Source organism: Gorilla gorilla, chromosome 17 (genome assembly GCF_029281585.2).
Source record: "Gorilla gorilla gorilla isolate KB3781 chromosome 17, NHGRI_mGorGor1-v2.1_pri, whole genome shotgun sequence".
In the NCBI taxonomy this organism is placed as follows: domain Eukaryota; kingdom Metazoa; phylum Chordata; class Mammalia; order Primates; family Hominidae; genus Gorilla; species Gorilla gorilla.
Window position 1 is genome coordinate 40,320,896 of NC_073241.2, and position 26,171 is coordinate 40,347,066.

Sequence of the window (26,171 nt, forward strand, 5' to 3'; positions counted from 1 at the left end):
CTCCATGGAACTTGAGGAGGGCAAGGAAAACAACACAAATATAAAGCCCATTCCACTTGCAGTGCCATGAACAATGATGTCCACTGTCTAACTCAGGAAATCTCATGTCTTCTACCAACATCTACAAAACTGCAGCAGGCTAAATTTTCAGTCCCTTCACAGTTCTTAACAAGGTCTTTGTAAATTCTTAGCTATGCAGTGCAGACTAATGAGGAAGGCTGGGTGCTCTGCTCAAATACACAAACAATGTAGCCACAGCAATACAGGTGATGACTACCTTCAATGTTTCCAACAGGTTTTAGCTAATTAAGTTGTATCACTGATTAAACCGTTTCCCAGTTACACAAGGGTTATGCTGCTGAGTATCTGTGGCATCATGTTAAGGTAATCATATATACAAAACATATATTAATACTATATAGTACACAGAATATCTACTAACGGAACAGCTAGCGTTTATTGGGCACTCATGTATCAATAACTTTGTATGAACTATGTTATTTAACCCTCACAAGTCCATGAAGTAGATACTTTCATTACATTTTAATATACCAAGTTTACAAATGATTCAACTTAGAAGGTAAACAGTAGTCCAAGGTCATATAACTCAAAGCAATGAAAGTGGGAAGTCAAACCAGGTCTGACTCTAGGGCCTGAACTCTCATAAATTTTGTACGTATAACCAAACGGTATTTATTTCCTAATTCATAAGTATTCCAGGTAGACTTCTGCCACAATAAAGCATGAAAGTGCAGTCAAATTAGCAATATATGGAAAAGATTTTTAAATGGATATTCTATTTCTCTTCGTCACACAGGTCAACACTGAACACTTCCTGAAATAAGTATCAAGCACTCAAAAAATATTTTACATTTTACATCTAAGAAAGCCCTAAAACATTCTTATTACAAATTTTTTAAATGATATCACTTGAATTTACCCTTACTATATGTTTTTTTCAAACACATTGAAATATCAGACTTGATGTAAGCTCCATGAATAGGCCTTTGTTTCGTTAGCTGCTGTATCCCCAGCAACTAACACAATGCCTGGTGTAGTAGGTACTGAAGAAATATTTTTGTACAAATAGAGTACTACTTTCTGGGGAAAAAAAATGAGTCTTAGTTCTATTTTTAAAAATTTAGTCATTGAAGCACTGAAACATATCTCTTCATAAGATTTCACTAACATCATTAAAGTATGGATCCTGAGATCAATGGAAAAGCAAGACTGCACTATTTTATTTAAGCCTCTAGGGGCTTTAATTACTGAAATTGCCTCACTGTCCATATTATACAATCATATTATACAATTATACAAACATATTATACAATCATATTATACAATCAGTTTATCCATATTATACAATCAACAAACAGTTTCAGAATGTATCATGAAAACTCTCCAAAATCCACTTAATATAGTCATGTAATCATTTTTTATAAACCAGTATTCCCACTCTGGGAGCCTAAAATTACAGTATGAAAAAGTTACCAACCGGAAGGGACCATGTCTTTTACTTCTTTTACACCATTTTCATACAGTGTAGTACTGTTCTGGTCGTATAAATACTCATCCATCACCTTTACATAAACAGGTACCTAAATAAAACATGAAAACACTTCTTTCCATTCTTTTGGCAGCCTTCTGGGGGAAGGGAGATGCTCATTTCTGTTACTGATGTTATACTATGACTTAAAAAAAAAAAAAAAGCATAATGTAGTATGTTCAATCTGAGGCTTAACAGCTAAAACCATTACCAAGGTGATGGACCTTGGGTAAATCACTTCCCCTCTCTATCTCAGTCTAACCTGCTTCATTTTAGAATTTGTAGGCAAAATGATCTCTAAGGCTTCTCTCATGTCATGTGACATTGTGATTAACTTTACTTACCACCTTAAAGAACGTCTTCTACCCTGTGGTAAAGATGGGAGATAATTCAATATTAAACCCATCAAAGCTTTACTGACATTTCATTTTTAAAAACTACCTTAAACGTTTTAGGAGTGCTTTTTAAGGTATTCTGATGCATACACTGCTCAGTCTGACCTAAACAATCCTGGTGACATAATCTTGAAAACAAGGCAGAGAAAATAAACAACAGTCTTAACACAGAAGTGGAACACTTCGATTTGCAACATTTCATACCAATTTTATGTCCCTCCACTCTAAACTTCCAAAGAACAATAAGATGTACACATACATAAATTATTTGTAAAAGAACAATGTTAGTGTTCAAGAATGAACATGAAATTAGTGCATGCTACTAATAATTTAACATCTTGATTAAAATAGAAACGAGCGGTCCACATCTAAAGTTTAAGTTTTTGGATTCTAGACAGGTAGGATGTAAAGAAATAGAAAAGAAGGTACATTTTCAGAGAACCTGAAACAAACTTTTTTTTTATTATTTAGATCTAAAGTTCTTGCTAGGGGAAAATATAACATGAAAAAATGATCACAATAATCTTAACTAAAAACATACAAGATATAAATATATAATTATACACAGCATAGTTATAAAAAGTTTATCAAAATGTTAAGAGAGGTTATTCTGTGAGATTGAGTAATTTTTATTGGCTTTATAATATCTCCCATCCAAGTATTAACCAGGCCTGACCCTGCTAGCTTCCGAGATCAGACGAGATTGGGCGCGTTCAGGGTGGTATGGCCATAGACGGCTTTATAATATCTATACTTTTTCCATTTTCTAATTTAGCACTGATTTTATATAACAAGGGACTTTTAAACATGTACCCATAGTAGCTTAAATTGCTTATAAACCCTCTTATTTGTAAAATCCTGGAAGAAAAAACTGAAAAAATTCAGAACCACAGATTTTTTGGGGATCTGTTGTTAGTGAGGTTTATCTCAGTGGGAACAGTACTCAGAAAACAAGACCAAGAGATTCTGGCCCTACAGGCTTTAAAAAGTAAAATTTTTTCACAGGAAAAACTAAACAGGAAACACACTGTATGATTTAAACGCACCCTATGTCTTTAAAGTATGACAGTCACTCCATGTCATATTATTCAAGAATTAAAATTATATACATATTCATATACACTTCACACATATACACACATACATGAAACATACAGCTACAAAACAAAAGAGCTGTCAAAACATAGGCCCATGAGAAATTTGTCAAGTTATACTATAAACATACGTTTAAAAGTCCTCTCATAGCAACAATTCTTTTTTAATTAACATCCCTACTTTTTAATGGTAATTCAATCTAATCATTTCCTTAAAAAGCTAAAAGATACATAACTAAACTTCTCACTCCTTTAAATCTGAATTTTCAGAACAGTATCAAACATTAGTGATAACTAGTTATAAAGAACATCCAAACACCAGAGAAAAGCAGCTAAGCATGCTATGGTATATTAATGATGCATAAAACAGCAAAAATGATGTGGAGGTTTCTTTTATAAGCATTGAAGACACCAGTTTAGACTTTTTATAAAGTGAAATATGTGTTACAGAATAACAATTACAAACTGAAATATGTATAACTGATTACAGAATTTATTTTTTATAAAGTGAAATGTTAAAGAATGTGTTACAAATATGTCTTCAGAAAATATCAAATTCAATCTCATTTAAGCAAAGAATATTTTATTATTAAAAAAAACCCATACTGAAGAGTTCATCATAAAGATGTAAGCAATTCAATGGCACAGGAAATGAAGTATAACTGGCATCACAGGAAGAGGCTGTATTCAAGAGAAACTAATTCCTGGGATCAAAAGACCTCTCTGCCTACGTTTCTCTGCCTTTTTTCTCTCAATTAGTTGCTTCTGCTTGCCGCTGGTCCAAATTAGCCACTGTTTTGTCTCCCAGTCCATATGACCTTGAAGGTCTAAAACCTATAACCATCTATTTATAGCTGTGTTTCAAGGTGAGGCATCAAAATTTCGACTGGTCAGTCACCAGCATATATATTGGCTGGCCTTGAATCTAGATTATAAACAGCCTCTTCCTGTGAGGCCAGGTATACCTGATTTCCTATGCCATTGAGATTGCTCATTAATAAACTCTTAAGTGTGATTTTGTTCTTTGTAATAGACTAAATATTAGAGGATATCAAAGAATTACTGTTAATGTTATTACGTGTTAACAGTATCATGATTATGCAAAGAAAATGTCCTTTTTTGGTTAGAAATGCAAACTCAAGTATCTAGGGATGAAATGTTATGCTATCATCCAGGATTTGTTTTAAAAATACTGAGGCAGGCCAGGTATGGTGGCTCATGCCTGTAATTCCAGCACTCTGGGAGGCTGAGGCAGGAGGATCGCTTGAGGCCAGGAGTTCAAGATCTGCCTGGGCAAAATAGCAAGACTGTCTCTACAAAAAATAAAACATATAATAATTAGCTGGGCACAGTGGCATGCACCTGTAGTCCTAGTTACTCGGAAGGATCGCTTGGGCCCTGGAGTTCAAGGCTGCAGTGAGCTATGATAGCACCACTGCACTTCAGTCTGGTGTCAGAGTGAGACCACTGCAAAAAAATACAAACATGGAGGCAAACAAAAATATATAAATAAACAAGTATGATTATACTAAAATGTCAATTATTAAATTTATATTTAAATTTAATTTACTAAATTAACGCATACTGAGGTTCATATTATAAGGTGCTCATGTTTGAAAGTTTTCAAACGTTTAAAACTTACTAATTTAAAACTAATTTGGTCACATTTCAGTTATAAAACAAATTAAACCAGTAAACAAGCATTTGCAAGTTAACAGTCCTCTCGCACATTTAATTTTTTTCCAAAACTAACTTTATGATCAAAAGAGAGCAAGATCCATCCTGTATCAACTTCCACCTCTGAAAGGCAAATAAGATTTCACTAAATGGTCAGTAAAGGTAGGATAAAAACAAACTATTTGAGATGATGGATATGTCAATTTGCTTCACTATCGTAACCATTTTACTATCTATATGTATCCCATAACATCATGTTATATGTATACCTCAAATATATACAATAAAATCTTTTTAAAGGATTAAAAGTATAGTTTTCCCTATTCTTTATATGCATTTTTCTGCTTCACAGAAAAATAGCATTTTCTTTTTGTACTCAATTGTCATATATTCACACAAACTTTTAAAGACAGAACACCCAAGAAATCACCTAGTCCTACCTCTCACTTCACAAATGAAAAAAACACAAACATCAAACAACCTACCTTTAGGGTTAGTCAGCTCTTTACAAAATACCCTACCACCCCTTTTCTGGAAGTACAAAATTTTGAAAGCACTATTACCTGCAAAAGCAGGTGAAAACTCCAACTGAGTCAAGATCCAAGACTAAAAAATAAAAATTACTGGAGAAATCATCTGAGTCTTATTAATTCAATCAACACTTACTGGGCAATCATTTTATGATGCCAGAACTTGTTACTACAAACATTAACAGGTATATACTCAGAGTTCATAGTATAGTTTGGGAGGGGAGAATACGTAAGCCTAACTACTATCTAATGTGAAAGTACTGTTATTACAGGTAAGCACAAGCTTCAACAGTGGCATGAAGGCTCTGACCAACTTGGACTGGTAGAGTATCAACGACTTCTCAAGAGGAAGTGATTTTTGAAATAAGAGGCTGCCTGACAGACGTGAGGGAGGACAACATTCTGAGCAGAGCCTGCGCAAAGCATTGCAGTGGCCTGGAGTGTTTGGGAAAATGGTTTCATATAGCCAAAGTTATGGACAGAAGAAAAACAATAGACACTGAGGCTGGAGAGTTAGGCAGTGGATTTTGGATTTTTCAAGTACATAATAGGAAAACATTTAGAGTTCTTCAACCAAGGGACTAACAGTAACAGCCTCCTTTTTGTACATAATAGGAAAACATTTAGAGTTCTTCAACCAAGGGACTAACAGTAACAGCCTCCTTTTTCCAAAGCGTAGTTCTAGCAGCAGTGTGGAGGACAGGGTAAAGAGCTGACAATAAAGGAGGCTCATGCCTGTCATCCCAACACTTTGGGAGGCAGACGCAGGTGGATCACTTGAGGTCAGGGAGACCAGCCTGGCCCACAGGGCAAAACCCCGTCTCTACTAAAAATACAAAAATTAGCCAGGCATGGTGGTGCACGCCTGTAATCCCAGCTACTTGGGAGGGTGAGGCAGGAGCATCGCTTGAACTCGGGAAGCAGAGGTTGCAGTGAGCCGAGATAGCGCCACTGCACACCACCATGGGTGACAAAGCGAGACTCCATCTCAAGAAAAAAATGAAAGAAAGAAAGAAAAGAAAAGGAGATGTCTGCTGACTAGTAATTATAAAAGGACCTGAAGTAAGGAAATTATCCAAAGCCCAGACCTTTCCTTAAGTAACACACCCATCTAACCAAATCCACCTTCTTGTTAATATCCTGAAAGACCTAAACATATCTACCATACGTCCTCCTCCTACACCTCTCTCACACACCCCCAAATAAGATGCATTTCGTCCTCATCCAGACATCCACCGTTTCTTAAACAAACAGCACCACCATTTCCCCAGTTATATAAGCAGAAATCTCAGACATTCATACCCTTTTCTCTCAGTGCACACAGAGACCACCAAGTCTCACTGATTTAACCTAACTTTTCATCACCTCCAATACCATGACCTCAGTCCAAGGGGTCACCACTTGCCAGTACTGCTGCAGCTGCCTAATTCATCTCTTTCTCCCCTCTAGTATAATTTTACATTGCTACCAGAATTATTTTTTAATGCAAATGTGATGTTATTCGATTCCCTCCATCTTTACTGCTCCTCCCCTCACTTAAAAACCCTAGTGGCTCAGGATAAAAACAAAACTCCTAACTTGACCTACTAAACCAGCACTACATTCATGTTGGCTATTTTCACCACTGCCACACCGACCTCTTTCAGTATGGTAAATGTTTCACAGTACCTCCTGCTACCGGATATTTGAACATGCATTTTCCTTTCTTCTTCACCAGGATAACTTTTACTCATTGCTGGAATCTTAGTTCAACTGTGACAGCCTGATCGAAGACCCTTATTTTACATTCTCGTAGCACGATATAGCTCTTCAGGGGTACACTTTATTCTTCTGATTATTTTATTAGTATCTATCCCTCTTGTTAGAACTGCCCCATGAAAACATGGCTTGTGTTTCACTCACAACTGTAGTTCCATTATTTATTCATCATACCTGACATGTAGCAGATACTCAAATCTAATCAAATTAGATCCATAATAGAATGAATTTTAAAAATAAATGAATTTGGAAGTAGAAACACATTGAAGTGGACAAAGGGATTATGTCAAAAATAGAAACACAGACTTTAATTATTAGATATGCATATTGTTTCTGGTGTGAGTAATCATGATGCCACTAAAAAATAAAAATAAAGCCAAGTGCAATGGCTCAGGCCTGTAATCCCAGCACTTTAGGAGGCCAAGGCAGGAGGATCACGCAAGGTCAGGAGTTCGAGATCAGCCTGGGCAACACGGCGACACCCCCATATGTACGTAAAAAATTAGCTGGGCATGGTAGCATGCACCTATAGTCCTAGCTATTCAGGAGGATCACTTGAGCCCAGGAGGTCACGGCTGCAGTGAGCCAAGAACGTGCATGCCACTGCACTCCACGTTGAGCAACTGAGCAAGACCCCATCTCAAAAATAAAAATAAAAAATATGGGAAGAAGAGTAGTCATGGGTAGTAAAAAATTTGAGATATTTTGAGTTTAGAATATCTGTGCAATATTCAAATCTAAATAGTGAATAAGTTGTTTGAGTATGTGCTCTTGACTGACGGTAAAATGTGAATTAAAACAGACTTGTGGGTGTAGCAATACCTGCAGAGAGAAAGGAAGATAAAGAGAAAACCTCAAAACAATGAAATGAACAAAGAAAAGTTCACAGAGTGAGATAAATGAAACCCAATCAGAATCTCAGAAACATGAGCATTTGAGAAAAATGCCACAAATAAGACAATAAATGGAGCAAATGAGAAAATTAGAAGACAATGGTGTTATAGAAGCCAGAAGAACTGAGGGGTTTTTTTTAGAGAAACTGTCGGTAATGTTAAGAGCCAGGGGGAGGTCAAGAAAGATAAAAACTGGAAATGATTAAGTTAGCAATAAGTAGTGAGAGGATAAAAGTACCGTGGACAAAGGAGAGAATAAAAGGTGAGTAACTGGAAAAACAGTGAATATGGACTATTTTTCCAAAAAGTCTGAATGCAAAGGAAATGAAGGACAGGGAGAGACACATACTAGAAAGAGTTATGGTCAAAGAAGTACATGACTGCTTATTTGTTTTTAAAATGAAAGACTCTGGTGTATTTATATGTTAAAACAATGCAGCCAGTGATTGAAAACCAGCGGGAAAACATCTCATGGAACATGGTCTGAGTCATAAGGAATTTTACCTTAGCCAGCAAAAACAGAGGAACAAAGAACCTTGGGTATGAGCAGGGTTTTTCTTTCTCAGGGAAGAAACTATGGATGTGTACAGACTAACAGGTGTTACAAGAGGAAGGCACATCATGGAAGAGATCGTATGTCTTACTGAAAAAAAACAATCTGACTTTTATTCTGTGAGCAACTGAGAGTTACCTAAAAACTGAGGAATGGCGTAATATGATTAAAGATTACATTCATGTCTTTAGAGCCCCAGGCGTTTTGTATAGCCACTGGGAAACATGAAGAGCCGACTGGAAACACCTAAAAATGTGCTAAATATCCATCCAGAGGAGTATTCTCTAATTCCACCCCCCACTCCCGTGCTGCTTCTATGCAAAGATGCACTAGCTGATGTTGACACCACACGTCCCTCGATCCCTCAGAGAGCTTAATTTTCTTTGTTGATTTATTGTTATGGGCCACTCACAACATAAGGATTTTGGTTTATTTTCGTCTCTCTCTGATCATTAAGAAGAATATATTTGAAATTTATTTTAGCATTTTCTAAACTTTCTTCTTCAAACTTTTCTACAAAACTGCTAATAGGGGTCAGGTGCAGTGTGGCTCACGCCTGTAATCCCAGCACTTTGGGAGGCCAAGGCAGGTGGATCACCTGAGGTCAGAAGTTCGAGGCCAGCCTGGCAAAACCCCGTCTCTACAAAAAATTCAAAATTAGCTGGGCATGGTAGTGCATGCCTGTAGTTCCAGCTACTCTGGAGACTGAGGCAGGAGAATTGCTTGAACCCGGGAGGCAGAGACTGCAATGAGCCGAGATCGAGCCACTGCAACAGAGCAAGACTCCGTCTCAAAAAATAAAAAAAATTTAAAAAACTGCTAATAGGTAGAAAAATAAAATGTGTAATACATTATAAACGTAATTTTATCATGTAAAAAATTTTAAAGACAAAAAATCTTTCACATAAAATACCAAGTTTCAAATCTGAAATCTAGGTAAAATTACTTCCAAGGTTTAAACAGAATTTGAAGTAAAGCAGTGTCTACTTCTTTTTCTTTACTAACACAAGTGATCTACTTCAGAATTCATTACATCATAAATGCACTTTTATATGTTAACGATTGTATAAAACAAACTTTTTTTTAAATACTGAGGTATATAGAAAAATGTACTGAAATGGTTGGTATCCGCTTTTGCAAAATTGTGCAACATACTGTTAATTCATCTTCAAGATGCTTGTTAGGTGTATAAAAGAAAAACCATCCAATCTCAGAATGATTACCTGAGTCACTCCTGGAGAAACCATCTCAAACTCAGAATCAAAGTAACTAAAATAAACCTACTAGAAGATGACAAAGAATTCTGCAAAACTGTCTTTTAAAAGTCCTTCACTTAGAAAGTTTTGAATGACTTAGGGTAAGTCAGTTAAATGATTTTTTTCTATCATAAACTAAGCCCAAGTAGACTGTACATTCTAAATGAATCTCCTCAATGTTGAACTGTGCATTTAAATACACAAAGGTTTCCATCAAAGCCAACAATTTACCTTTGACTAAAACGATAATATTAAGGAATCAAACACCAAATGTCACCTCCCAATCCTCCCCATTATCTCCATCTTTAAACTGAAACACACAACAAACTATTGGGCATTTAAGTACCAGGCATTCTCTCACAGCAGTGTGTTTACTCAACCACTCTCTTGGCCTAAACCTCCCCTGAAATGAAAAACAAGCCTTTTCCTTAAATGCTTCCTAAGGGAGGGATGGTGCACATAGAGAAAGGGCTTCTTTCCTCAGACACGGTTGTGTCTCCGTTATACCATCTACACACCTTTTCTGCTTCCCTGGCTAGTCTTATTTTTACTGGCAACACAAAAACAATGAGTTTTATAATCATAGCTGTAATTCTCCAATACCCCCAAAAAACGAAATACATGAGTAAGTCACTGTGTAGGGCTTTTGCTTGTTTTTTAAACCTGCTTCTCCACTATCATTACTCCCTTACTACAGCAACATAACAACTTAAGGAGAAAACTTCAAACTCTGTGGACATTTCCTGGTCTAAAACTGGCTGTAAAGGCTTATAAATCCCTAATGGCAATTTACACATAGTTATCCAGTAGAGGAAATGTTCACTGTAAACACAGCCGATCAAAAGATAAAAACGAAATATTAAAAAAAACACATCATACAGATTTACATTAAATTATCTCAAGACAATGGCTGAGTCAGGACTTTTCATAATTCCTCAAAGGTTTTCCCCCAGCTACAACTACGCAAAAATCACACAACTTACATAAACTTGCAATAAAATACATTCACTGCACCTTAAAACCAAATCCTTACCCAACAAGTAGCTCACTTACACTTCTATTCAAAGAAATTTGTAAACGCACTAGAAAGCTTGCAATGTAGTTATGCAATATTAATCTCATAATTCCAGAATATATTTTAAATTCCTAAAACTGAAGTTTTTCCTATGGAAAACAATGTAGTTGGTTTTCTCTTGGACTCAGCCTTACACAACAATAAAAGATTTAATTTTTTCTTTTAGCACTAGAATTGCTATACACCTCACAAAAATTGTTCTCATTCAACAACTGAAATACAAGACATTGACTTCCAAAACGGGACTCACTTTACACTTAACTAAAGATAGGAAGGAACCTACTTTCTATTAGATGTTCACACTCTTTCAGTATTCCTTAAGAACAAAGAAAAAAATAAAAATCTGTACATTTTAACTCTCTTTCCTAAAGTACACTACATATTGACAAGGAAACGGACCAAAAGCCCCTGGGATTCTTCCAGGATCACCAAGTCAAACTAAAAACTTATCACCGGCAGTACTACAAAAACCTACAAAGTTCCAGAGCTGGGTGACACCTTACCAGCCTTCTCAGGATCTGTCGGAAACCGCAAACGTAAAAGCAAAAAAGGCACACGCACTGAAGGTTTCTCAGCAGAGGAGCTCAACTAAAGGGCTAAATAAAAGCACGCGGGTGGCACACTGAAATGTCGTAGAAGGCAGGAAGCCCCGCTACTATGAACCTACAACTCTCCGTTTGCGGCTGACGCATCGCTCCTGCCCGCACGCACCTGGGTCCGTGCCAACAGCACCGGGCAGCCCTCGCCAGGCACCTCCAAGGACTCTCCACCTCCCCGGCGCGTCCTACACCTGACGGCCGAGTTCTAAACCTGGCGGAAAGGTGACAAGCGACGCCCTCCGCGGAACCCGAGGGCCGGCTGCACCGAGCTCTCCCCAGGCCGGGGCAGGGGCCGGGGGGGCGGCTCTCACTCCCAAGGGGTCCCGCGCCGCGCCCTAGCCTCCCCGCGCCGCTGACAGCCGGGAGCGGGCGACAGACGCAGCTTGCGCCACCTCCAGAGCCCACTCCCCGCCGCAGCCCAGAGCGCACGCCCTCGGGTGCCCAGCCGCCCACGCCCCGCCGAAGCACGCCGTCGGCCTCTGGGGCCAAGGACGCGGGCCCAGGCGGACCGCGGCGCGGGCGGGACCGGACGCCCAGGAGGCGCCCCCGCGGGACCGCAAGATGGCGGCGGCGGCGCCAGGGCCCGGCTCCCCTCCGCCTCGCCCCGGCCGGCGCGCGCACCGCAGCGCGGGCGGGCGGGAGGGGATGAAGCGGGCCGGAGCAAGGGGCAGGCCGGCCGGCCGAGGTGGCGGCAAGGAAGCGGCCGGGAAAGGGAAGGCGCCGGAGCGTGGGGGAGGGGACGCTCCCTGGGGCCAAGGCCGCCGACGTGCCCTCCGCGCCCCCGCCGCCAGCCAGCCGTCCGCGCGCCCCACCCCACCTGGGGGTGTCCCCGTTCTGCCTACCTTTGAATTTGAGGTCTGTGGGCGGATCGAGGACCAGGATCTGCTCGTGCTTCGCCATGGCCCCTGAGGCGGACGCCATCGGAGAGACAGCGCAGAGCGGGGGCGCGCCCGCGGCGGCGGTTTGCTGACTGGGGGCGGGGGACGACGTCGGCGACGGCTCGGCCGAGCTCTAGGACGAGGCCAGGCTCGCGGCTCCCGAGCCCTAACGCCTGCCGCTGTGTCACCGGTCCGGTGGGCCACCCGCTGGGTCAGCAGCTCCGGGTCCCACAACTGACTCAACCCCACACCAGCCGCCACGGCCACGCGCACTGCGATCCTCGGCGACCCACGTGACGGCGTCTGCGTGCCTACGTGCGCGCCCCCGGCCGGGAGCTCCTAGCGCCTGTCCCGCCCTCCAGGCCTGCCTAGCGCGGCGCGGGGCTGCTGCGCCTGCGCGCTCGCGGCTTGCCGCGGCCCGGAGCGCAGCCCAGCTGTCAAGGGAACGGGTGTGGAAGGAGGCGGGGCAAAGGTCCGCGGGACCGACGCGATGCGCAGCGCAGGGCTGGAGGCGCAGTCCTCTGTCACCTTGAGCTCCGAGTACGGAACTAGAGAAACTGCTCTGGCAGCGCATCACACTCTTCCAAGTGGGAATGCCCAGTGGAAGGGACAAGTAGTAGTAGGGCAGCGCCCACTCACTACAACTCCCGGCATGCCCCCTGCGGGGCGGGGCCTTCGCCGAGGGCCTGGCCCTTTGCGGCCCTGCGCGGTGCTTGCTGGGAACTGTAGTAACGGCTGTTTGTGGGTGGAAAGGAGAGTTAGGTCTGTTGGAGGCGAATGGGGTGGGGTTCGCGGACGCTAATTTTGGCTCTCAGAGCGCGTCTAGTTTGCGCTGAAAAAGAAAAAACTTGAAGACTGAAACGAGGCCCCAATGTTAGAAATATATTAATAAAATCTGCCCTGTGGAGAACCAGGCGAGGGGGGATGTGTCCGTTTGCTCTAATTCTATCCAATCCTCTGTTGGCAGGGCTGCATTCCCTGTGGTATCCAATTCAGCCTCTCCTGCTTCCTGAGTTCTCTCCAGTGATGCAAAATCAGATAAGGAAACACACCTCGTCTAGGAAGCAAGGGGAAATATGACAAAGCACACAGAAACTAGAAATAAAAGTCAAAAATCTACACCATCGAACCCAAATAATCTTCTTCAGTTTTAATGATGGACCCAAACCAAAACAGCTCTCACGTTCACATATTAGAAACTAACTCCGTCTGCATCACTTACGGTAGGCTGTAGTAAACTGAACCAAATAAGAAAAATCCCAGCAGCAAACTTGCTGACAAAACTTTAGCCGATTGCCAGGGTAGTCTGGTACAGGAACGTCAAATGAAACCAATGTGCTGTAAATAAACCTTTATTGTATTTTGTGATAGGGTTTGAATTTAAATCCCTAGGTAGCGCCACAAAACAAAAGACATATTGATGCTACTGCCATGGAGCAGCACAGCTTGTCTAGAAAATAAACGAGATGAAACAGCGGTCTAGAAGTAGGCACCAAGTCCAAGTTTTCATGTGCGATCCAGGTATTAGAGTCCATCCAGGAACAGCCTGCTGGAATTGCTAGCCTGGCATTCACAGAAGATTGTGCCACCCAGGAGGAATGTGTTTTCAGCCCTGAAATTCCTGGGAGTGAGAGGTGAAGCCAGCTGGATTTCTGGGTTGGGTGGGGACTTGGAGAACTTTTCTTACAAGAGGATTGTAAAATGCACCAATCAGCACTCTGTAGCTAGATAGAGTTTTGTAAAATGCACCAATCAGTGCTCTGTAAAAACGCACCTATCAGCGCTCTGTAGGTAGCTAGAGGTTTGTAAAATGGACCAATCAGCACTCTGTAAAATGGACCAATCAGCAGGGCATGGGCAGGGACAAATAAGCCAATAAAAACTGGCCACCCCAGCCTGCAGGGGCAGCCTGCTTGGGTCCTTTTCCACATTGTGGAAGCTTTGTTCTTTTGCTCTTCACAATAAATCTTGCTGCTGCTCAGTCTTTGGGTTTGTGCCATCATTTCTTTCTTTCTTTTTTTTTTTTTTGAGAGGGCGTCTCGCTCTGTCCCCCAGGCTAGAGTGCAGTGGCGTGATCTCAGCTCACTGCAAGCTCCGCCTCCCGGGTTCACGCCATTCTCCTGCCTCAGCCACCTGAGTAGCTGGGACTACAGGCGCCTGTCACCACGCCCAGCTAATTTTTTTATATTTTTAGTAGAGGTGGGGTTTCACCGTGTTAACTAGGATGGTCTCGACCTCCTGACCTCATGATTCACCCGCCTTGGCCTCCCAAAGTGCTGGGATTACAGGCCTGACCTAGTGATCCACCCACCTTGGCCTCCCAAAGTGTTGGGATTACAGGCATGAGCCACCACGCCTGGCCCGGGTTTGTGCCATCTTTAAGAGCTGTAACATTCACTGTGAAGGTCCGGGGCTTCATTTTTGAAGTCAGCAAGACCAGGAACCCACTGGAAGGAATCAACTCCGGATGCAGGAGGATAGAGTGCTTAAGTAGTTTGAAGCATATTCTAAATTTACCTTTACTGTGATTTCTTCCTATTCACAAAATTTATTTTGAAATGTCAATTATCATTAAGGTAGAATACAAAAAAAATTGTTTATTAAAATAGGGGTTCAAGTTGTTTTTGTTTTTGTTTAAGAAAAAAAAAAGCTAAAAGTGACAATCAGTCCAAAGGATAGTGTCCCACATAGGTTTAGTTGTGAATTGACAACCTTAAAGGCCCTCACAAACTCCAGTTTTTTGCCGGCCTAAGAACTCTCTTCCATGAGCCAGCTAGCCTAGGCTGATCCAGTCCCTCCATAGCGGGAAGGACACTTCTCTTACCGGAAACCATTTGGGAAGCCCCCATGTGCAAATAGTCAACTAGCAGAATAGCATGCGGAGGAAATTCCCAGTAACTCCCCTATGGGAGGATGAATGATCGCCCATTCACTATAGATTTCATGGGAAGCCTGAATTGGATGTATTCTAGTTTCCCAGTCTATATTATTAAGAAATCTCTGCCCATTTGAGTCATCTGTCGTTGGAATCAACTGTTTTTTCGCTTCTCAATATTGCTTCAAAAATCATGTAGGTATAGTCTTAAAACATATAAGAATTTAAAATTCTGATATTCTAAGAATATGTGAAACATCTTGGGATTAATCCCCTATTCGTATTTTAGAGCATTAGATTAATAATCACTGAGTCATTTTGAATCATCTACTTCACATCAAATTGTGCACTATTTAAGTGGTTTGTGCTTTGGTATTTATTAGTACTTTTCTTCCAGCACTACAAACTTTACAAACATCATCACACTCTACTCAGAACAACTTCATGACAGTTGGCAAGTGCCGCTTTTGTTGTTAAATGTGGAAATGAAAACACAGATGACAGTGTCTCATCTTAGTAATAGAGCTCAGCTATGGGCAGGGGACGTTGCCCAATGTTCTATTCTGTGCATTTTTGCTCTTCCCAAAGCCGCAATAAAATGACAACCCACAGTGATCAAGGCAACAATTTAAAATGTCATTGACTTCTCTATTGTTTAACATTTAAGCTAGGAATAATGAACCATGTGACCTATGTTCATTTTGTTTGCTCTTTTTAGATTGGCTAATGCAGCACAGAAAGGCCTTAAAGTATTAGCAAATATATATACTCCAGCATATCAAGCAACCAAATTTTCATGAGTCTAAGAAGTACAAAGGCTTTGAATATTATTTCAACCTATTTGAATCACTAATAGTATTCACCTTTGGACAAGTTCTCTCTTATGGACTTGGCAAACATTTTTTGTTTTGTTTTCAGTACGGATGGTATCAAAGTACTTATACCCCTCTCCTTCTCCATAGTTAAACATGTTAAACTTTACAGCAGAGGTGCTCTATAATTATGAATTTGTTTATGAGCAATTCTCTGAGTAATTCACTTCAGTGAACATTTAAACAGGCATGCTTTCCATAAATATTGAGGCAGTAAAGTAAAAGTACAGGCTTTGAATCTAGACTGCTAAGTTCAAGTTCCATTTTCCACTGTGTGATCTTTGCAGCTCACTCCACCTCTCTGTGCCTGTTTTACATCTGTAAAATGAGAAGAAGAATAATACCTACATTCTGGGTTTGTTACCAGGATTCAATGAGTTCCTACACATGAAGAGCTTATAATAGTGGCTGATTCCAGCACTGTTACCTTATTAATATTAAATGTTAAATTACTGCTGTGTGCCCAGCACTGTGGCAGGTACTGGTGATTAGTCATGAGCTGGTAGACATGGTCCCTACCGTTATAGGCTTACATTCAAGAGTGAGAGACAAAAGTGAAATAACTATACAATTATTTCATTTGAATTGTGGTAAACACTAGGAACAAGAGGTCTAGGGTACTGGGAGAGTAACCCATGGGAACTGAGTTGAGGGTTTGGAGATTATCTCCTTTAGGGAGTAATAAGAAGTATCTCCTGAAGGATATCTGGATACCCAGGAAAGGAGAACAGCATATGCAAAGGCCAAACTGACATGAGCGTGGCTCATTGCAAATTGTAGAAGAAAGGCTGATGTGTTATGGTGAATAAAGTGGGTAGTGAGTAGCAGGAGATGAGGCTGAAAAGCCAGATTATGCAGATTGTTTCAGGCCATATTAAGGATTTGAGTCTTTATCATAAGAAAATAGGAAACCATCAAAGGGTTTAAACAATAGAGTCATATGAGCAATTCTTAAAGGTTCTCTTGACTACAATGTGGTGATTGGATTAGAGGGAGTAAGAGGGAATATGGGGAGAACTGTTTAGATTAGTGCTATAATTCAGAAGACAGAGGATGATATTACAGAGGATGGTATTGCAGAGAATGACAGTTTGGGCTAAGGTAGACACAGTGGAGATGGAGCAAATAAATATGAACAGATTTGAGAGATATTTAGGTGGTAGAATCAATAACCAATCAGCTATTGATTAGATACAGGGGTAGTAAGAGAAAGTAAGAGAGTGAGGAATCACTCCCCTTCTTCTGGTGTGTGCAGGTGAGTGAATGATGGTACTAGTCACAGAGACAGAGGACCAGATTCTGATGTTGGGGTGCAGGGAAGGAAAGATCACTAAGCCAGTTTGATGTAAGATGCCTTTGAGACATTCATGAGGAAATGTTACATAAGCAATAGAGTGTTCTGGTGGGAACTCAGGAGCAGCAGCTCTGTGCTGAAAACTGAACCTCCAAGTCTTGAGTATGAATGGTCACAGGCATGTAGGAGGTCACCTAATACAGACAGAGAAATGACCAGAACCTCATACTCCTTCTTGGGAAACTGCAACTTTCAAATATCTCATTAAGTAGAATGAGTTAGCTTGGGTGGAAGAAAAGTGGCCAGAGAGGTAAGTAGGAAAGGAGGCCATGGTTATTACTATGGATGGCTCAGTTGTCCCCATTCGGACTTCCTCCAGGGTTGCCTTACTGTATTGCGGAAGCCACTCCTTTGCATCTAGGCTCTTTTTTGGAATGAGAAAACCCTGGAGACTTAATGTATCCACCTTAGTGGCTCACAACATTGTACTTGACCTTATAGCTGTGATAAAAATTCTTGAACCCTTGGAAAACTCACACATTGCCTACTTTTCTCAGATTCTGTTGATCTCTCCTCAGCTCCCTCTAAATGACTTGTTTGCCAGTGCCAGAGCATGCTGGCAAAAAGAAAAAGCCCAACAAGCATCAGGACTCCAGAGGACTGAACCACCAGGCTTGCCCCTTGCCCAGTTCCCCGCAGGGGAAGGCAATCATACACAACTGGGACAAACGAACTGAGCCCATGGCCACGGCAACTCTCATTGTTCCTATTTGTAATCTGGTCAAAGATCAATAGAATTGTGGATTTTGAAGAATTGTAAAGCTAAATAATGGAAATGAAATCACAATTCAGATACAAGTCATAGATTTAATTCAATGCGTATGGATCGTTCTTGAAGTTTCTAGACTTACATGTAAAGGGCAATTATCAGGTGTGGCTTATCATACATCAATCTTATCAGCATGGTTCAATTTAAGAAAAAATGCATTAAGCTGAAATTAGATTGTGCCCACCAAGAAGACTTAGTAACTGTGTACTTTTGGAAATCAGTATATAAATCCCAGAGCTGTTCAGCAGTGTAGTAAACAATGTCTGGTCCCTGATTCTACATTTTCTTTTGTGACATCATTAAGACAGAAGCCAAGTGTCACTATAAATTATGTAAACCTTCAGTCAGAATAATTCCATCTGTACAGGGTAGATTCTCATTGTCTTTATTACAAATGGTGAGTGATTAGCTTGCGACCTATGACTTAATGTAAACCCCATGAGAGCAGGGGCCTCATGCCTCATGCTGTTCGCTGGCATATCTCTAGCATTTGCAACAGGGCCTGAGACACGGAAGCTGCTCAACATATATTTATGGTTTTCTAATTTTTGTTTTGAATTACAGTTAATTATTGAAAAACGTGGGTTTGAACTGTGTGGGTCCACTTACATGGGAATTTTCTCCCACCTCTGCCACCCCTGAGACAGCAAGACCAACTCCTCCCTTATCTTCCTCCTCAGCCCACTCAACGTAAAGACCATGAGGATGAAGACCTTTACGATGATCCACTTCCACTAAATGAATTGGAAATACAGTTTCTCTTCCTTATGTTATTCTTAACAACATTTGAGTCTCATCACCTTCCATAAATTTACTGATCTGCTGATATGCATATTATGATATGCATATGAAGGAGTCTCATTCTTGCATACCCCTGTGAAAAACAGATAGGAAACTAGAGTACAATATTTGTGTCTAGTTCATTTTGCCTTTTCCTTTACAATATACAATCAAAATACTGTTTTCCAAAGTAACTTTGGCTAGTGCCACCCCTTCAGTGTGGTTATGTTATTCATTCGTAATACAATTATAGTAAATTCATGTATTACTTTTTGCATTCCATTTTGTCCCATCCCCATTGTTTTAACCACTTATTTTGGGAGTTTGTGAGGCATTAACATGGCTCTAAGAGTAAAAATTGGCATGGTTCTAAGTATGAACATGGCTAGCAAAGTATCTCTCCCTGATTCCTGTGACTCCATTCTCAGCAATACCATTATTTCCCCTCTGTTATCACCCAACACCTGTAGGTAACCAATTTCAGCTCCTAATTTACTCTTTGGCACAAATGAGCAGATGCACGTATATTTTCTTGCATAATGCACTTTTGTTTTTGAGACAAGGTCTCACTCTGTTGCCCGGCTGGAGTGCAGACACATGAACACAGCTCACTGCAGCCTCAACCTCCTGAGCTCATGCATTCCTCCTGTCTCGGCCCTCCAAGTAGATGGAACCGCAGGGATGTACCACCATGCCAGGCTAACTTTTTAATTTTTTGCAGAGTCGGGTCTCCCCATGTTGCTTAAGCTGTATAATGCTCATTTTTAGTTGAAGGGTAGAATATTATGCCCTTTTTGTGCTTTGCTTTTTTCACTTAATACATCCTAGACATGGGATATTTGCTAGTTATACTAGTTTCACTCTGTAACAGGTCACAGAGCACTTCCTTGTTCTTACAGCTGCATAGTACTCCACTCAGTGGATGTTATTCAACCACTTTCCCATGCATAGGCATTTAGGCTGTCTCTAATATCTTGCAATTAACAATCAATGAGCAAGTTGCCAAAACTCTATATCACCCACAGTGGTTACCCCAGCTTCCTACCTCAGGTTCACACCCGTGGCCACATGGAGGGTTCTGTACAAATGGGTGGAAAAAGAGGAAGGAGCCCAAGCTTGGTTTATAGATTGGTCAATTCAGTAGATGAATGCAAGGTGAAAATATTCCTGTCTCATGCCCACCCCACTGCAAGTCTTTGTGGTGAGCAATAAATAGCCTTGTGCATACGTATTTTCATATGTTGGAGGTATTTCTAAAGAGTAGATTCCTAGAAATGGGACTTGTAGTTCAAAAGGTAAGAGTGTATGTAGTTTTTGATATTGACAAATTCCCTTCGTTTTTTTGCTTTGCTTTTTCTTCCCCAGAAGCTATGTGTTTCCGAGACTAGCCCTTTAAAACAGTGTATTTTTAATTCTCTTGTCTGTAGTCTGTGCTCTGAACTCCTCAGACACTATTTTACTAGTTTCAGACTTACGATGGACCTATTCTTTTTGGCAGTGGGTTTAAATCAACCTTAGACCCCATTACTAGCTCCCTCCAACTCCTTCCCCTGTAGTTTTTCTCATCTGTCTTTGCTCACCACATTCCATGCTAGGAATACAGCTTCGGTCCAGGTGTCCCACTGGGCACTGTGTTTCCTTCTTTGTGGCAGGAGTTGCAAGAGCAAGAATGTATCTTTTAATTCGGAGGAAGTATCCGGCATACTTCTGATTACTGGACCCCTGAAAACTTTCCTGAAGTGGCAGGTCCCTGTCCTAACAAGACCTCCCGAATGCTGGCTACCTCTTGTTTGTGCTGCCCAATCAGCATGATGTCACCCATGTAATGGATCACTGCAATGTTCCGCAGGATGTCCAGACTGTCTGGGTTTCTTCATACTATATGATGACAGAGGGTAGAAAAGTTCACAATGCCCTGAAGCAAGACAGTAAATTAATGCTGTTGTCCGTTCCACATGAATACAAACTGCTGCTCTTCAGAATAGAAAAGAGCACATTTGCCAAATCAGTGGCCACATAACATGTACCTGAGGTTTTAATAATCTGCTTTAGCAACAATACTGCTCTGTTTGGCAGCTGTAGGAGGGCCGCAGCTTGGTTAGGCTTGTGGTATTCTATGATCAGATCATTGCAAGCATCAGACTGGCTGAGCAAATGGAGACATGATAGGAGGGACCACCACCTTGTATCCTTTCAAGCTCTAATAGGCATTAAACCCTGTGGTGCAATAGTGCTTTGATTTGCTATTTTGGTCCTCGGGTGGGGGCAGCTTTGACTCCCACTTAGCCTTCCCTAATGTGATAGCTCCTACCCCACACACCATGGACCCAAAGGTGTTATTTCAGCAGCCAGGGCCCAAGAAAATGACCACTAAGTAGATGCGTGGCAACCGAGGGGCTGATTGTACACATATAAAACATATTACTTTAGCCAGGGCTCTAAGGTGGGACGGGGAAGGGACACACGCAAGATGACATTTCAGATCTCGAGGTATTCATGTCAACTAAGTCCCCGTGTCCAACAATCTTTGCAAGGTCTGGGTGTTCCCTCCTCCCCAACATATAGTGACCCAAGTAAATGGCCATAGGTCCCTTTGGGACAGTCCTGGGGGAATCATCATGGTTTTTCTTAGCCGTGATGTTGCTGCCTACTTCTTCCTGGGGACTTGGCCATCTCTTCAGTCCATGAGCTCCAAATGTGAAAATTGGCTTAGGTCTGGGAACTCAGCAAGGGAACTTGTAGAAACAGAGGCTGCAGGGAAGGAGAAGGGTAGGGAAAGGGAAGATGTTGACCAAAGTGTACAAAGTTTCGGTTAGACTAGAAAAATACGTTTCAGTGATCTATTGTACTGCATGGTAACCACGGTTAATAATAATGTATTGCATATTTCAAAATTGCTAAAAGAATAAATTTTTAATGTTCTTACAACCAAAAAAATGGTAAATTGGTGAGGTGATGCATGTGTTAATTAGCTTGATTGAATCTTTTTTAAAATGTATACATATATCAAAAAACCACATTGTACCCAATAAATATACACAATTATCATTTGTCAACTAAAAATAATTAAAAGGCCAGGTGTGGCTCAAGCCTGTAATCCCAGCACTTTGGGCAGCCAAGGAAGGCAGATCACTTGAGGTCAGGAGTTTAAGACCAGCCTGGCCAACATGGGGAAACCTCGTCTCTACTAAAAATACAAAAATTAGCTAGGCATGGTGTCACATGCTTTTAATCCCAGCTACTGGAGAAGCTGAGTCAGGAGAATCGCTTGAACCTGGGAGGCAGAAGTTGCAGTGAGCAGAGATCATGCCACTGCACTCCAGCCTGGGCAACAAGAGTGAGAATCTGTCTCTCAAAAAATAATAATAATTTAAAAAGAAAAAAAAGTTTCATCATTTTTTTTCCACCACAGTTAAAATGACTTATAGCCACAAGACAAGCAATTACAAATGCTGGTGAAGATGTGGAAAAAATTGAATCATTGTACACTGCTGGTGAGAATGTAAATTTTTTTTTCCTTTTTTTTTTTTTTTTGTTTTACTTTAAGTTCCGGGGTACATGCACAGAACATGTTGGTTTGTTACATAAGTATACATGTGCCATGGTGGTTTGCTGCACCTACCTACCCGTCATCTATGTTTTAAGCCCTGCATGCATTAGCTATTTGTCCTGATGTTCTCCCTTCCCTCGCCTCCACCCCCAACAGGCCCCATGTGTGTTGTTCCCCTCACTGTGTCCATGTGTTCTCATTGTTCAACTCCCACTTACGAGTGAGAACATGCAGTGTTTGGTTTTCTGTTCCTGTGTTAGTTTGCTGAGGATGATGGCTTCCAGCTTCATCCATGTCCCTGAAAAGGACACAATTCCATTCCTTTTTATGGCTGCATAGTATTCCATGGTGTATATGTGCCAAATTTTCCTTATCCAGCCTATCATTGATGGGCATTTGGGTTGGTTCTGTGTCTTTGCTATTGTAAATAGTGCTGCAATAGACACGCATGTGCCTATGTCTTTATAGTAGAATGATTTATAATCCTTTGGGTATATACCACCCAGTAATGGGATTGCTGGGTCAAATGGTATTCCTAGTTCTAGATCCTTGAGGAATCGCCACACTGTCTTCCACAATGGTTGAACTCATTTACATTCCCATTAACAGTGTAAAAACGTTCTTATTTCTCCACAGCCTCACCAGCATCTATTGTTTCTTGACTTTTTAATAATCACCATCCTGACTGGCGTGAAATGGCATCTCACAATTATCATTTGTCAATTAAAAATAATTAAAAAGAAAAAAGGCTTGATTTAAAAAAAAAAGAAAAGAAGAAGAAGAAGAAAACATACTAGAAATGCTTATTCCATATGCAGGAACACATTTCCTTTAAGTATATCCTAACACTGATTCCTCATTGCTATCTTGCATTTAAACACCTTTTGCAAAAATGTTTTATTCACTGGTGCATTCATTTCTTAATGGCTGCCGTAACAAATTATCACAAACTGGGTGGGTTAAAACAACAGGTATTTTCTCACAGCTCTGGAGGCCAGAAGTCCAAAATCAAGGTGTTGACGGAGCTGTGATCCCTTGGGAAGCTCCAGGGGAGAATCTGTTCTTCTCCTCTGGCGGCTGCTGGCAGGGAGCCTTGATTTGTGGCCGCATGGCTCCAGCTGCTGCTTCCGTCCTCACGCTGCCTTCTTCTTCGCGTGTGTTGAATCTCCTACGTCTCTTGTCTATGGACACTTGTGATGGCATTTGGGGATCACCCAGATAATCCAGGATTATCTCCTCATCTCAAGAGCCTTAACTTAATCACATCTGCAAAGGCCCTTTTCCAAATGAAGTAACATTTACAGGTTTATAGTACTAGACCCTGATGTCTTTGGGGCTACCATTCAACCCTCTACAGTTGGTATTAATAATCTTCACATCAGTTTAATGACTTGGTTAAAATTATCTCTGACAAAGAACCTAAGGCACAGAAATGTTATTTGTTTATTTATTTATTTATTTATGAGACATGGTCTCACTCTGTTGCCCAGACTGGAGTGCAATGGCTCGATCTCAGCTCACCACAACCTCCCGGGCTGAAATGATTCTCTGCCTCAGCTTCCTGAGTAGCTGGGATTACAGGCTCGCGCCACAGGCCCAGCTATTTGTGTGTGTGTGTGAGACAGAGTTTTGCTCTTGTTGCCCAGGCTGGAGTGCGATGGCGCGATCTGGGCTCACTGCAACCTCCGCCTCCCTGGTCCAAGCGATTCACCTGCCTTAGTCTCCGGAGTAGCTGGGATTACAGGAGCCTGCCACCACACCCAGCTTTTGGTATGTTTAGTAGAGATGGGGTTTCACCATGTTGGCCAGGCTGGTCTCGAACTCCTGACCTCAGGCGATTCATCCGCCTCGGCCTCCCAAAGTGCTGGGATTACAGGCATGAGCCACCAAGCCCTGCCTAGGTACTTTTTAAATAACATTTCTGCCATCCGGCCTAGGTACTTTTAAAATAACATTTCTAGCCAGGTTCAGTGGCTCATGCCTGTAATCCCAGCACTTTGGGAAGCCAAGGCGGGAGGATCACCTGAGGTCAGGGGTTCGAGACCAGCCTGGCTAACATGGCGAAAACCCATCTCTACTAAAAATACCAAAAAATTACCTGGACATGGTGGTGGGTACCTGTAATCCCAGCTACTCGGGAGGCTGAGGCAGGAGAATTGCTTGAACCCGGGAGGGAGAGGTTGCAATGAACCAAGATTGTGCTGCACTCCAGCCTGAGTGACAAGAGCAAAACTCCATCTCACAAAAAAATAAAAAATAAAAAATAAAATTCAAAAAATAGTACCTATGTGATAGAACTACCACTAGTTGAAAATATAAAAAACATTCAGTCAACAGGTTGTTTTATATAAAGTGAAAATTATTTCCTGTTTCTAATTCTCTTATAAAAATGAGACACGGTAAAAAATAATATTCTGCCTAAATTGTGCATAAATTTCCCAATGATTACTGTGCAACTCTAGGTATCTTTCTTTTTTTAGAGAGAGAGACTGGCTCAGCTCTGTCACCCAGGATGGAGTGCAGTGGTGCAACCATAGCTCACTGCAGGCTTGAACTCCTTGGCCTCAATCCATCCTCCCACTTTGGCCTCCCAGAGAGCTGAAATTACAGACATGAGCCACTGTGCCCAGCCTGCCTCAGTATTTTTAAAACAAATTCTGGATAACATGGTATTTCATCCCTAGATACTTGAGTTCGCATTTCTCCCTTTTTGTAAACAAAATAATAGGGTAGAAAAGTATCAAAATTTAAGTGCAAAGGATGCCAAAGGCAGGCTCAGATCCAAATGCTCAATATTTTCCCACTCATTAGTAAACTTTGTTTTTGTCTTTTATCAAGCAACAGCAAGACCCATTATGGGATTAAAAAGCCTGTATTTCAGAGGGACTTTTTGCCACCCATCATATTACCTAATTTACAATGATATTGGTAAGCATGATCCAGTGACAGCTATCCAGTTTCTGAAAATTTCATAAGCAATACTACTTTAGATGTGTGGTGAAGTTCAATGATCTTCTTAGAAAAGAAATAGCAAGTGTGTTGCTAGGTGACATGCACATGCTCAGATACGGGGAGGAGCAGATCTGGTCCAACGAGGCCCTTGAAGCCAGGATGACCCACCTCTGCACCGCTCCTCAGCACATTCATCTGTGGTGGTCCCAGGTCACACCTCCTCTACTTCCCATATATTCCCTATGTCATCTCACACCCACCCATCTCATCTCCACACCCAGCAACCACATTCTGACTCAAACCCACTGATACCCCTATTGTTCTGGCAACTTCTGAAGTCCCCTAATGGTTTCTTGCGCCTCGACCTCACTACTTCATTTTCCATTTCTTTTGCTTCCTTTGCTGCCTGGGATGAGAGGGACCCCTACTCTCAGCCCCCTGACCTTAAGGAACTCCCCATTCCTTTGCTATTCAGCTCAACCACTGTTCTTTCTGGAGAGGGGAGATTTGGATGTGTTTCACTTGAATTGTTAAAAAGGAATGTAATCTTCATTCAGGGAGATAAAACTAGGGTTATCAAGACCTCATATTTAAGCAAGTCAATAAAGCACAGAAGAATCCTAAGAATTAGATGATACTTTCTTAGTTTTAATTCAAAATAGAGGAGTTTTCAGTTTTGTATTCACCTACAAACAGTTTTCCTAGAGCACACCTGGGAACTCTGAATATTCATTGCATTTGAAACCGTTTGTCTATGGGCTG

General features: G+C 41.4%; 1 protein-coding gene across 2 annotated transcripts in view; it reads right to left on the minus strand.

Moving 5' to 3' along the window:
* The window catches only part of VAPA (VAMP associated protein A), a 42,854-nt gene extending 30,118 nt beyond the window's left edge, over window positions 1–12,736 (minus strand). The window contains exon 1 of one of the 2 annotated variants that reach the window (XM_004059184.5): window positions 12,222–12,736. In XM_004059184.5, the coding sequence (XP_004059232.1) occupies window positions 12,222–12,300 (79 nt within the window). In that variant the 5' untranslated portion in view covers window positions 12,301–12,736. The remainder of the gene's footprint in view (window positions 1–12,221) is intronic. The other variant, XM_004059186.5, reaches the window with a different exon arrangement.
* Between the last annotated feature and the right edge of the window lie 13,435 nt (window positions 12,737–26,171).